At 43.9% G+C, this 13,180-nt stretch overlaps 1 protein-coding gene across 1 annotated transcript in view; it reads right to left on the bottom strand.

Moving 5' to 3' along the window:
- The window catches only part of LOC147709998 (uncharacterized), a 67,154-nt gene that overhangs the window by 16,947 nt on the left and 37,027 nt on the right, over positions 1-13,180 (bottom strand). Inside the window, exon 3 of the mRNA XM_086919303.1 lies at positions 4,796-5,158. Coding sequence (XP_086775429.1) covers positions 4,796-5,158 — 363 coding nt within the window. The remainder of the gene's footprint in view (positions 1-4,795; positions 5,159-13,180) is intronic.

Here is a 13,180-nt window from a genome sequence, read left to right on the forward strand (position 1 = left end):
TGGAAACATTAGAGAAGGGTAACTTTGCTTGATTAGTTTTATGTTGCAGAACTTGGACTAACATTTTTGACCAAATTACTTTATTCTTTTGCCCTAACTGGATGTAGCTCCTTTTATTATTTTTGTTGTTGCTTTATCTGCTTTTTCTCTCAATGTGATGTATTTTTTTTAGTAACATTGCCGTGCCCTGTATGTAATAGTAAAATCTTTCAATAAAAAGACTTAAAAAAAAAAACAAAAAAAAAAAAAAAGAGAAAGGGACTTATGTCTGAGTATACCCTACCACACCTATAGTGGCCAAAAAAAAAAGGAATGTTGTTATTAGCAAAACAAAAAATGCTTTATCGATGGAAACTTGGTCCTTAACATAACAACCTATGATCAACTGTCAGTAGGTAATATATAAATGTATATTACCTTGCAGGGCAAAAAAACAATTTTTTTTCTTCAGTTATTGGTGGGAGCTGCACCTGATTCATGGCTCCTGCTGTTTTTTTTTAAAACAACAGCACAGGCTACCGTGCTTCTGAAATCTTTAGCACACGAGTGGGCCAGGTCCCAGAAGCATTAACATATGGGTGCTGTTTTAGCACTCCCCATGCCCTGGGGCCAGGGACAAGCATTTAAATAAATGCAGGAGGCCCCTGCAGCCCCAGGGACCGCCACCTCCACTGGGCACTATCAAAATATAGATGCCGGTGGGTCCAAAGGGACCACCTGCACCCCCCGAGACCAACACCTTCCTGGGGCACTTTATGCCCCCCCCCCACAGACCTCCTACAGCCACCACCTCCCTGGGGCTGATATAAATTAATGTAGGGGTCTGTCACGGACCACCAACCCTGAGAATTACCACCTCGCCAGTCCCATATCCCATTACAAAAAGGCCCGGCTCCGGGACATGGGGTCCTTGGGGCCAAAATCGGCCTGCCCCCATATAAAATAAAAAAAGATATAAAAAGGCAGGCCTGGGGGAAGTCACCAGAGGCCCACCCCTTTTTTCAAACACTGTGCAAAGGGGCGTTTTGGAGCACAACATGTTGTGGGACTTAATCCCTTGGGATGCTAATGGTCCGTGGGGGCCAGAAACCCCTTGTGTTAGCTCAAGGGAGTCCCACACAGCAGGTTTGCTAAGAGGTTGTTGGAAGCCCCGCCCTCTTTGGCCACCAATCTGCAATCACGCCTCCCGGTGCACTTCTTGTTGGGGGATGTAGTCCCATTGGCTGTTGAGGGTCCTTGAGTGCAAACAACCCCTCCTGTTACCTCCAGTAAGTCCCACACAGTGGGATTGTTGAGAGCTTGTTGGAGACATTTACAATGTCATAAGTGATGTCACTGGCCATGTCATGATGAGTGCATGTGTAGTGCCTGGGTGAATGGATGAGTGTATGGGTAGTACCTGGGTACATGGATGAGTGCATAGGTAGTGCTTGAGTGAATGGATGAGTGAAAGGGTAATGCCTGGGTGATTGGATGTGTGTGCATGGTTACTGCCTGGGTGAATGGATGAGTGCATGGGTAGTGGTTGAGTGAATGCATGAGTGCATGGGTAGTGCCTGAGTGATTGGATACATGCATGGTTAGTGTCCAGGTGATTGCATAGTGCACAGGTAGTGGCTGAGTGAATGGATGAGTGCAAGAGTAGTGCCTGTGTGAACGGATGAGTGCAATGGTAGTGCCTGGGTGATTGGATGTGTGCATGGGTTATGCCTGGGAGAATGGATGAGTGCATGTGTAATTCCTGAGGGAATGGATGTGTGCAAGAGTAGCCTTGAATGATTGGATGAGTGCATGGGTAGTGCATGACTGATTGGATGAGTGCATAGGTAGTACCTGAGTAAATGGGTGACTGCATGGGCACTGCATGAGTGAATAGATGAGCACCTGGGTGAAGGGATCAAGATTTTTTTTAAATGGTTTCTTTCTTTATTTTTTGACAATCTTCATGACGACGTTGCGATCTCCCCAGACACATTGCAAAAGCGGAAAACAAAAGCAGACATTCAATGGCCACCAACACATCCAAAAATAATATGTACACATACGCATTCCGAACACTGCACTACACATATTACTATATACATACTTAATTATTCTAACCATCACTGTACATAACACACTATATAAATAACTTTATAAAATTATTATCAAAATCTCAAGAGCTCTATAGAAATGTGTATTAATGATTGTCTGATTTTTTTTATATTCCCACCAATAATTTGTGATGACATTGATAGTCGCGATGTCTTCACAATGGTACACAAGGGCTGCAATAGCAGTCACGGCATCGTTGCGAATATTGCGCGCGATTAAACAATTCAATTTTAGACACATAACTTGTGTCAGTAACACCCCCACTTCTCAAACATGGGGTCAGAGTACCTCTACTCTGACCCCTGTTGTGGGCTTTCACACAAATTTTCAGCCCTGAGAACAGTTTCTGATAGATAAAATGGCGGCTGCAACTTTCTGTTCAGTTTGTGTCCAGCCAATCAGCTGTCCGGTTAGCACATTCACTCGTAATTCATTGCGAAATATCAGCGGCCAGAGATATCACTATAATTTTCAGCTTAAATTTCTCAAAAATAACTGAACAGTTTTACACCGAATAGGCAAAAGGCGCTTCCTTGAACCAACTACTACCTCTGTGGCAAATTTTGTGGAAGTCCGTTCAGCGGTTCAGGGTAAATGTTCCTATAAGAATTAACATTGCAAACGCACTCTTATTTTATGCCCCATTTTCTAAAACCCCTCTGCATCCAGAATCTACATTGACAATTTATTTGGAAATTGTCATGAAGATTGGCCAAATGACGCCAAAGTTATTGGCAAGTCAAAAAGTGCTTTTCCTATGGAAACTTGATCTTAACTATATGTATAATATCTTAACTGTAGATCTACTGCAGTGTGTTTCCATACACACCCGGGCTATTTTACGGTCTGGCACTACACTGTTGGACTTACAGGGCTTTAATATTGTTGTCGAGGGAGTTTATTGATTTAAAGCTATATTTCAAATTTACTGTATTGTGCTATTTGATTTGCTGTTTGCAAACGTGTATAAGTCAATATAGTTAAGCAGGTCCAATTCAGTATTTCACTTGCGAGAGGGCATCCAAGGACTGCACTGTCAGTCCCCTCCTCACATAACTTTCATCAAATCCACAAAAGAGAGAGGTAAGATATCTTACCTCTCATGCATGGATTTGATGAAAGTCAGTCCTGATTAATTAAAGATATATGCAGGCAGTTTGAAACAATGGTGGGATCTTTGCTGGGTTTAAGAAGAATGACAAGGAAGGCTTCAGTGAATGACCCGAAGTTGATCCTGAAATTCTAAAGTAAGTCAATTGTTTGACTAGATAAGGTTCAAGGTGGGGAGAAAAATCTTTCTCAAACTCAGCAGGCACACCATCAGGACCAAGGAAATGTAAGTGACTTTAGGGATTTAATGGCTTACTCAATCTTGTGTATAGAAATCGGAAAAATCAGTTTATCCTTAACTGGTTGATAGATTTTATGTAAACCACAAGACTAAATAAATGTATCAATATTATGGGTATCAGTAGATGGAGGATACACAACTGCCTCGCAGTAAGAGGCCGCACAATGAGGCAGTTGTGGATCAGCCAACTTTTTCTTTTTTAAAACACTGCTTTTAAAATATAATTGCACTGTACAGTGAAGCCTTTTAAAAGTACCACTTGTTTAATTGTGTCTTTTTAAAAAAAAAAATGTATATCTTGTTTGGGAATTGTTTTTTGGGTCGTTAGGAAGGGAATCGCTTCAGGCTGGACGGGATTTGCACTGCATTTTGTTTTCAAAAGAATCAACCATGGAGTCAACAACACAGGTCAGCACTCTAGTGGCTGACTCTGTAGGAATAAAAATATGGTGTTTACAAGGCTGAGGAGATGAAATCATTGATCTTAATTCACAGCTTGAACGCAGTTGACGTCAAGTGCAGACGACGAGTTGACTCCCATCTCAGAAGAACTGTGGAGTTTTGTACTCCTTCATTGTACAAATTTACCTCCAAGTGACCTACCACTGAAACCTTTGTTAAGTGTGAGAAGTCACATGTGACATGTACGGATTGACATGATTGGCAGGAAAATGGTAGATTGACTTTCTGAAAAAGCATATGCCTCATTGATAAGAGGTGCATTTGAGATGGCCCGTCTTGGGCATTTATTGTGTTATCAGTTTTGACATTTGGGGTTGAAACTAAGAGGAAAAGGTTGAATTTCGTAGTTAAAAAGATGACTGATTAGTGAATTACAGCTAGGAGGGTGGATACTTACATATGGATTGGAATCTTTATCCAAGTGTTCATGCATGATAATCTACCCCGTCAACTGTGTGCGTTAGATGGTTTGCTGGTGCTCATGCACTAGAATTTTGGGCTTTGGGAGTCAGCAAGTAAATGGTGGTTAGAAAAAGCAAGGACTACAGCAGGGTCTGCTGACTGGGCTTAGAGAGTGTAGGGTTGAGGATCCCTAAGCCAATAACTATTAGACAGGCACAGATGATGTGTGATCCTGAAACCAAATGATAAGGGTTCCTTCACAGTGGAGAAAGGTAAGGTTTACCATAGGGTAATAACTCAAGCTGTTAATACTCAAGAACAGATCCCCATGACAGTACACATATAAGTACGGAGTGGGACATGGGCACTACAGCACATAACCTGCTGGGATCATTGCAGGTTCTGAATTGCTTGCTCCAGAAATGTCCAAAGAAGAAATCATGAATGGTTGTCAACTTAAGTACCATAAACTCAAAGGCATCTTACCCTCCAGCACCTGCAGTCGTGTCCCATTTCCACGTCCTTTACCATTTGTGACCATGAAGAGCTCCACCTCGCAGACGTATGTTCCTGTGTCATCATGTCGCACGTTTTGAATTTCTATTTTGGCTTCCTGCTGGGAGGTGACGATGATGTTGTCTGGATTGAAGACCCTCCCGCTGAACTGTTGACTAGTGCTGGATACCTCGATCTCTCTTAAAGAATAGGAGGAGGTGGTGGTGTTGGTGAAAAACCATTTGTAGCTAGCCTTGATAGAATTTCCGCTTCTGTAGTAGGAGCACTCTAACAACACTGTGTCGCCGACTGTCACGTTTATGTAGCTTGGCTGAGAAACCTGTAATAAAGCCCCTACAAAAAGCATGAAAAATCAGCATACACATGTTTTATGAGTTTTGTTGACAGCTGTGAAAGCAATGGAAAATGTCACCCTAGGAAATTCAATTTAGGGCAAGAAAGCCACTGATGGCCAGGTCTTATATCATCAACTAGTTGTGGGGGGGTGTTGGCAACATTACTAAATTGTACCCTGAAGACTGGCACTTGTAGATGACAGTTGTTTAGACATGAAATAGGAAGAACCAAACATTCATGAACCTCATCTACAACTACGGGCCCGATTCACAAAGGTAAAGTTAGAGCAAAAGCCTAATTTTTGACCTGAATTCTAAGTTAAGAACTAAAATAGACTTTTGGCCTAAAATTAGGGCCCGTTTCACAAAGGTATAGCTAGACCAAAGGTCTAACTTTAGACCTGAAGTCTAAGTTTAGACCTGAAGTCTAACTTTAGACCTGAAGTACAACTTTACACCTGAAGCCTACTTTTAGGCCTGAAGTCTACATTTAGACCTAAAGCCTAACTTAGACCAAAATCTAACTTTACTACTTTTTGGTATTCACAAAGGTAAGTTACTATTAGTAAGTTTAATAGTAGTAATGTTACTTGCAGTAACTTACCTTTGTGAATACTGAAAAGTAGTAAAAGTAGACTTAGAACCTAAATAGTCTTTTTGACTCAAATGAGGGCCCATTTTACAAAGGTAAAGTTAGACCAAAAGTCTAACTTTACACCTGAAGTCTAAGTGTAGATTAAAAATCTAACTTAGACCAAAAGTTTAATTTTACTACTTTTCGGTATTCTTAAAGGTAAGTTACTATTAGTTATTTTTTTTGTAGTAAGTCACTTTACTACTAGCACATTTACTAGAAGTAAACGCAGGTATACAAGGAATAGCCCTAGACTGGATCAGATCATTCCTTGCCGTAAAAAGCGAAACAATAAGACTGCCACCCTTCCTCTCCAATCCCTCGACACTCACCTGCGGAGTCCCACAGGGGTCATCACTAAGCCAAACCCTCTTCAACATCTACAAGGCCCACTCGCCGCCATCATCTGACAACACGTCCTCAACATCGTATCCTACGCTGATGACACTCAGATCATCCTCTCCCTCACCAAAGACCCCACCACCACCAGACTCAACTTCCAGAAAGCAATGCATGAAGTTGCAGTCTGGATGACCAACAACTGCCTAAAGCTCAACGCCCAGAAGAACCAACCCTTCAGTATGGGACAACACTTGGTGGCCAACTACCCTTGGAAGCCCACCGGCCTCCTCAGACCACGCCAGAAACCTTGGCATCATACTCGACTCATCCCTCACCATGAACCGACAGGTCAACTCCGTCACCTCCAGTTGATTCAACACCCCCTGCATCCTCTGCAAGACCTTCAAATGGATTCCCCCTGAGTCAAGGAAGACAGTCACCCAAGCACACATCACCTGCAGACTGGACTATGGAAACGCACTATAGGTAATGTTATATGTTATGAATGATTTGTAGCCCGCACTAATACCCTAGAGTGTCCTGGCGCATGAGCAGACTTTAGGCCGAGAGAGCAAAGATTAATTAACTGAGTTGTTTGAAGAGGTGAGTTTTAAGCAGTTTCTTAAAAATACGGAAGTCCTGGGTGTGCCGCAGCTCGTCAGGAAGATTGTTCCATAGAATAGATGCTTTCATCGAGAGAGATTGGTCCCACAGCCTAGTTCGGCGAAACCGGGGACTAGCCATCCGGCGCAGAGAAGCAGATCGCAAAGAACGGCTAGGATTATAGAAAGCAAAGTGCTTCCTGATATACGAAGTCCCCAGGCCATGAAGGGCTCTATGGGCAAGGGTGAGAGCTTTGAACTACACCCACTGAGCCTCAGGGAGCCAGTGCAAATCGCGCAGGTGTAATCTCACACTAGATCTCTTAGATATATTAAATAAAAGTCTAGCCACCGCATTCTGTATCATTTGTAGTTTATTCATCAGATAGCCGGGAATGCCGATGAACAGAGCGTTGGCATAATCTAACCGGGAAAGGATAAGGGCCCAAGCAACCATTTCCCTAGCCGGCCTCAGTAGCAAAGGAAAGAACCTTCTAAGGGTCTTAAGGGTGCCGAAGCAGACACCAGTGAAGTTTTTGATGTGATCTGAAAACCGGAGATCTTCTCCGAGCCAAACCCCTAAGTTCTTCGCTGGACCACCTTCAGAGATGGGTCAGGGGAAATCCGAAGGCCACAGGGCTTCTCTCAAAGAGGAAGGAAACTGGCCATACAAAAATACCTCTGACTTCTCCTCGTTGCACTTGAGTTGGGCCTGTGCAAGCCAATTAAGCACAGCTGAGAGGCACCTCTGTGCGATGTCAGTGCCCAGGTCTGAGCCCTTCCATGTGAATAGTAGCTGGGTGTCGTCTGTGTATGCTAACATTTTAGCTCCCAGCTCCTCTGCTAGGAAAATCAGGGGGGTCAAATAGATATTAAAAAGCAGAGGACTCAGTGTGGAGCCCTGTGGGACCCCGGTAGATATCTTCCTAGCAGAAGATGAGAAGGGAGGCACCCAACCTGCTGAGTGCGCTCATCCAAAAAGGATTTTATCCAATCCCAGGCGGGACCGGCAATACCAATGGATGAGAGCCGGGGGAGAAGGAGCTGGTGTGGCACCACATCGAAGGCGACAGAGAGGTCCAACAAAATCAGGGCCGCTCTGCCACCTCCGTCCAGGCACTCCCTAATCGCCTCTGCCATTTCCACCAGTGCCGTCTCTGTGCTGTAGGAAGTTCTAAACCCAGATTGGGCTGGATGAAGGCCTTGAGCTGGCGGAAAACAACCTTTTCGCAAACTTTAGCCGAGGCCAGCAACAGAGAGATAGGGCGGTAGTTGGTGGGTGCAGGAGAATGTACGGTAGGCTTTTTGAGGAGAGGAAGAAGTTTGGCCTGTTTCCATTGCCACAGGACAGTAGCAGACTGAAGAGAAAAATTGATAATAGCAGCTGCTTCTGGATATACAATCTCGGCAACCCCAGCTAAGACTCTAGCTGGGCAAGGGTCGGTGGGGGAGCCTGACTTGAGAGATTTAAGAATGGCTAGAATATCAGGCCCCTCTGCAGGCAGGAACTGAGAGAATAAAGAGCTGGATGCATTGAGAAGAGGAGGGGATGTAGAGGAGGGAGTTCCCTGCTCCACAGAGAGAGTCCCTAGACTGTCCTGAATAGCTTGTATTTTATTAATAAAAAAGGAGGACAGCTCCTCACTCCATTGGGTAGACACCGGAAGAGTCTTTTGTTCAGCACAGGGGGACAAAAAGCTTCTAACAACAGAAAAGATCTCCTGCAATTCGATCTGCATAAAAATTGCTTTTAGCTTTCCTAATAGATGCATAATAGTCTCTGGGTTGAGAGAAGTGCAGATTTAGCAGCAGGACAATGCACCACACGCCAACAGCATTCCAATTTTTTACAACCCTTTTTCAACTCCTTCAAAGTCGCCAAAAACCAGGGGTTAGAAGGAGAGGATCACTGATGTCTATGAGCAGGGGGTTTGGAAGAAGAGCCAACCCCCTGACTAATCCAGGCATCAAAGCAATCCACCCCCCTCCCCCCGAGTGCGTATGTAACAGATCCTCAGAGAGCGCCGGAATGTTGATTTTCCGGAAGGGTGGGCCATGGGGCAAAGTTGAGATAGAAAAAGGCTTCCCCATGCCCACGAGAACCTAATCAAGAAGTGATCAGACCATGTAACTCTTATTGGATCCATGACAGAAACATCAAAATTAGAGCAAACCAGGTCGATCAGATGGTTCCCTGTATGCGACGGCAGCTTAATCCACTGAGTCAGCTGCGTTAGGTCAAATAGATCCCTCAGAGCCCTGGAATCCAGTGCTTCTGGTGTATCTGGATGAATATTAAAATCGCCCAGGAGTAAGAACTTGGGGAAGCGGAGAACATGGGAAGCAATGGCATCGTTGAGTGTCTTCAGGAAAGCTCCAGGCATAAACAACCTATATGCAAGCATAAACAAATCCCTACTCTGCAAACTCCAGAAAATACAGAATACCGCCATCAGACTCGTCCTGGGCATCCCCAGCACGAACACATCAGCCAACATCTACGAAGCCTCCACTGGCTCCCCGTAGAGAAAAGATTCACCTTCAAAATCTTCACCCATGCCTACAAATGCCTACACAACACCGGACCCAAACACTTAAAAGACAGAATAAACTTCCACGTACCAAAAAGAAACCTCCGATCCTCCTGAAACCCTGTGCATCCACAGAGCCAGGGCAGGCAGAAGATACTTCTCTCACATTGCAGCGAAGACCTGGAATGAGTTCCGGTGAACATCAGACGCGTCCCCTCCCTGAGCACCTTCAGGAGGACTCTCAAGACCGGGCTCTTCGGCTAAACAGATCTGCCCCCCACCCCTCAGCGCCTTGGGACCCTCACAGGTGAGTAGTGCGCTTACAATACCCTGATTGATTGATTGATGATTGAAACGTACAAATAGTAACAAACCTTTGCGAATACCAAAACGTAGCAAAGTTAGATTTTTGGTCTAAGTTAGACTTTCTGTATAAACTTGCTATTCACACATTTCTTCATATCACTATTTAACCTATTTGCAAGCAGCCCCTATTTTTGGCAGTTACAGAAACTTTGGTACCGGGAGAAACACAGAGTGTAATAAAGAGCAAAGCTTGGATCGGGTCAGAATGTTGTTGAAATGCACTAAACCCTTGTGATGAATGAGACACACTGTGTCCATCCATTTGCTCTGCTCCCAGCTGAGATGAAATATTTTGGTACTTGCATCAATTAATTTCACTTTCAGATGACACAACACACTTATGAGGGCGATGCTGGTTCTGCCACCTTCAAGTACTCTGTGGTACCACTGGGTGGCAATCTGGTACCTGTACAGCCATCCACAGCCGGTTTCATAAACTTTATTCGGTTTAATAGAAACCATCAACGTATGAACAATCAATAAATAACAATCAATAAAAAGTATTCTTTCCCATTTCTCAAACATAAAAAGACATTAAAAACTTCCATAAAAACAATTTAAATGTGCAATCAATTCATAACATCCTCTAGTGTAATTAAAATGTTCAGTGCCTAATGGAATGTGTATGCCTAGTGTCTAATTTCCATATTGTGGCAAACAGGTCGAATCCACTTTCTTCGAAGAAAGCGATATTCAGTACAACAAAGAGATGGTGCTCAACAGTTTTTGTGGCCTGGCCACAAGCTGGGCAGATGATTGCGTCTGATTCGGTGACCAGATGTTAAAAGACCTTAGGGGTAACAGCCCAGGTGAAATCTCAGATAGAGCCTTTTTGCCAATGAAGGTGTAATCGAATGAAGAAAGGGCTCAAACTTAGGATAAGACTTAAAACTTAACAACTTAGTGGTTAATCGCCTGGCAGTCGTACTAAAAGCATAGCGTTCAGCCATGTAATTTAAATTAAATAACATTTATTTAGTGCATGGCTACCCGAAGGTATCCCAGCTCTTACAGTAGCCACAATAAGATGTTGAGCCGGATTAAGGAAACAATAGTGTTTTTAGAGATCTGCAAAAGGAGAGATGATTAGGTTCTGCTCGCAGATGATGGGGAAGGGAGTTCCAAAGTTTGGCGACATTAAGCGAGAACTGTCGACCTCCACTTCTTGCCTTCCTAATCCTGGGAACAGTGGCCAGGTTCAGGGTTTTGAATCGAAGACTTCTGTTGGGCTCATAGGGCTGAATAATATTGTGAAGAATGGGTGGATACGTTTTGGAAAGAGATTTATGGGCGATACATTGGGATTTGAACTTAACTCTCTCTTGGACTGGAAGCCAATGCAGAGATTTCAGAGCAGGTTTGGCTGACTGATGTTTGGGAGTGCCCAGTAGAAGTCTTGCGGCCCTATTCTGGATGGTTTGTAATTTCGTAAGGGTGGCAGCAGGGGCCCCTAAATAGAGCGCGTTCACATAGTCCAGCCGGGACAGGACAAGTGCTTGGACCATCATTTTCGTGGCCTGAAATGGCAGGAGAGGAAGGATTTTCCGAATCATTTACAGGACACCATAGCACGAAGCGGCCGTTTTCGTGCCTGGATTTTAAATGTAAGGTCTTGGTCGATCCAAACACCTAGACTCTTTAGCTGGGTCTTGGGAGTAGGGGCTAAGAGGCAGGCCATATTTCTTTCAGTTCAAGTGGAGCGCAATTACCCAGAATCATAATTTCACTCTTTTCCCCGTTTAATTTGAGAAAAGAGTCGTTCATCCAAGTCGCAATCTTTTCCAGGCATGAACGCAGACGGAGGGAGGAGTTCTCCGATCTGTTGAGCCCAATCTCCAGTTGCATATGACCTGGGTAGGTGACTATATGCATTCCAAAGGCGAGAGCTGCCTCTGCGAGGGTGCATGTGTACACTTTAAATAAAGTAGGGCTCAAGGATGATCCCTGAGGCACTCCACAGCGAAGGGGAGTTCTTTTGGACGTCATCTCATTTTCAAAAACTTGGAAATATTTATTATCTAGGAAAGAGTGGAGTCAAGCCAGGGCAGTTCCAGTAATACCTAATTTGCTAAGCCTATGGATTAGGATCCGGTGATTTACGGTATCGAACACCGCGCTGAGGTCAAGAAGCAGGACCACTGTGCTGCCACCGGGTCTACTATTTTTCTAGATTCTTCCACTACTGAGAGCAAGGCTGTCTCTGTACCCTTTAGTGGGCGGAAGCCTGTCTGAGTCTGATGAAGAAGATTATAGGTCTCCAAAAATGAGGACAGTATTGAGCCCAATACTTGATTTTTACAGTGGCTATGTCGGATTTGTTAATCCGTTCGGGGCAGTCCCAAAAATTAGACAATCCCAGATATCTGCACCAAGTTGCAACATGGAGTAGCCAAGGGATCTGTTTGGCGAGACTCATATTTAGAACTTCGCTTAGGGAATCACACTATTCTATTAACTCTGGTGTGTTCCAAAAATGCAGCCAATACATCAAGGGTTTTATTGCGGTCACGTCCCCAATTCTCCCCATCCCAAGATCAAATTAAAATGGGCTCAATGGAGTACAAGTTGGAACAAGTACAAGGGATCCGACTTATACATTCTTGCATACCACCAGCTTATGTACATCTACATAGCCCCATTTCTCCGCTCCATATAGTGCTGCGTTCTAAGCTTTTATCTGATAGAACTCCAGTGCAGGGGTTATTGACCGAGTCGGGGTCTGTTTGTGGAAACAAATTTATTAGATATAGATTTATGGCAAAGGGTCAGGTGGTTTTTATCTAGTTATGGATCCCAGCCTAATGTGTCAGTCAACCTGACCCAGAGATAGTCCAAAGTGTCATGGCTCTTGGCCTGTCCTTTCTCTTTCCAAAAACCATGAACTTGGTTTTCTCCACATTTAGTTCCCGGCCGTGAGCTACACAGAAGGTCAAAAATGTATCCATCAAGTTCTGGGGGTTCTGGGAATTAATAGGGAATCATCTGCAAAGTGAAATATTGGTGTTTTCTTGCCATTGAGCATTGGAGAATCATTCGCACACTCCCTCAGGTCATTAACTATTCCGATTACATACAGGGAGAATATTGTGGGTGCGAGTACGCACCTTTGGCGCACCCCATGCCGAATTAAACTTTTAGTAGTTAGTCGCCCTGTTTTCCCCACCTAACCTGTGCACAGTTTCCCTGGTACAACTTTACAAGTAGTTTTACCTAATTTACAGCGGCTCCCATCCCAATTAAAGCTTTCCAGAGTGAAGGTCGAAAGCAGCTCTAAGATCTACAAAGGATACATATAATTTATGTTAATTTAGTAGTACACCTGGTCGCATGTATTAGTTTTAGTCTAAAGCCGGCTTGGAAGGGTGGCAAAATCTCACTTTCCTTCAGCCATTACAACAGTTTATCCAGAACTTGCCTGGCAAAGTTGTTTTTCAAATTGTCTATTAAACTGATGGGTCTGTAATTTGTATGGTTATTATCTCCATCCATCTCCAGGGTTCTGGTATTTCTCCCCTGTCAGCTATTGCATTGGACAAGAGATTGAA

Source organism: Lissotriton vulgaris, chromosome 5, assembly GCF_964263255.1.
Source record: "Lissotriton vulgaris chromosome 5, aLisVul1.2, whole genome shotgun sequence".
Taxonomy (NCBI): Eukaryota; Metazoa; Chordata; class Amphibia; order Caudata; family Salamandridae; genus Lissotriton; species Lissotriton vulgaris.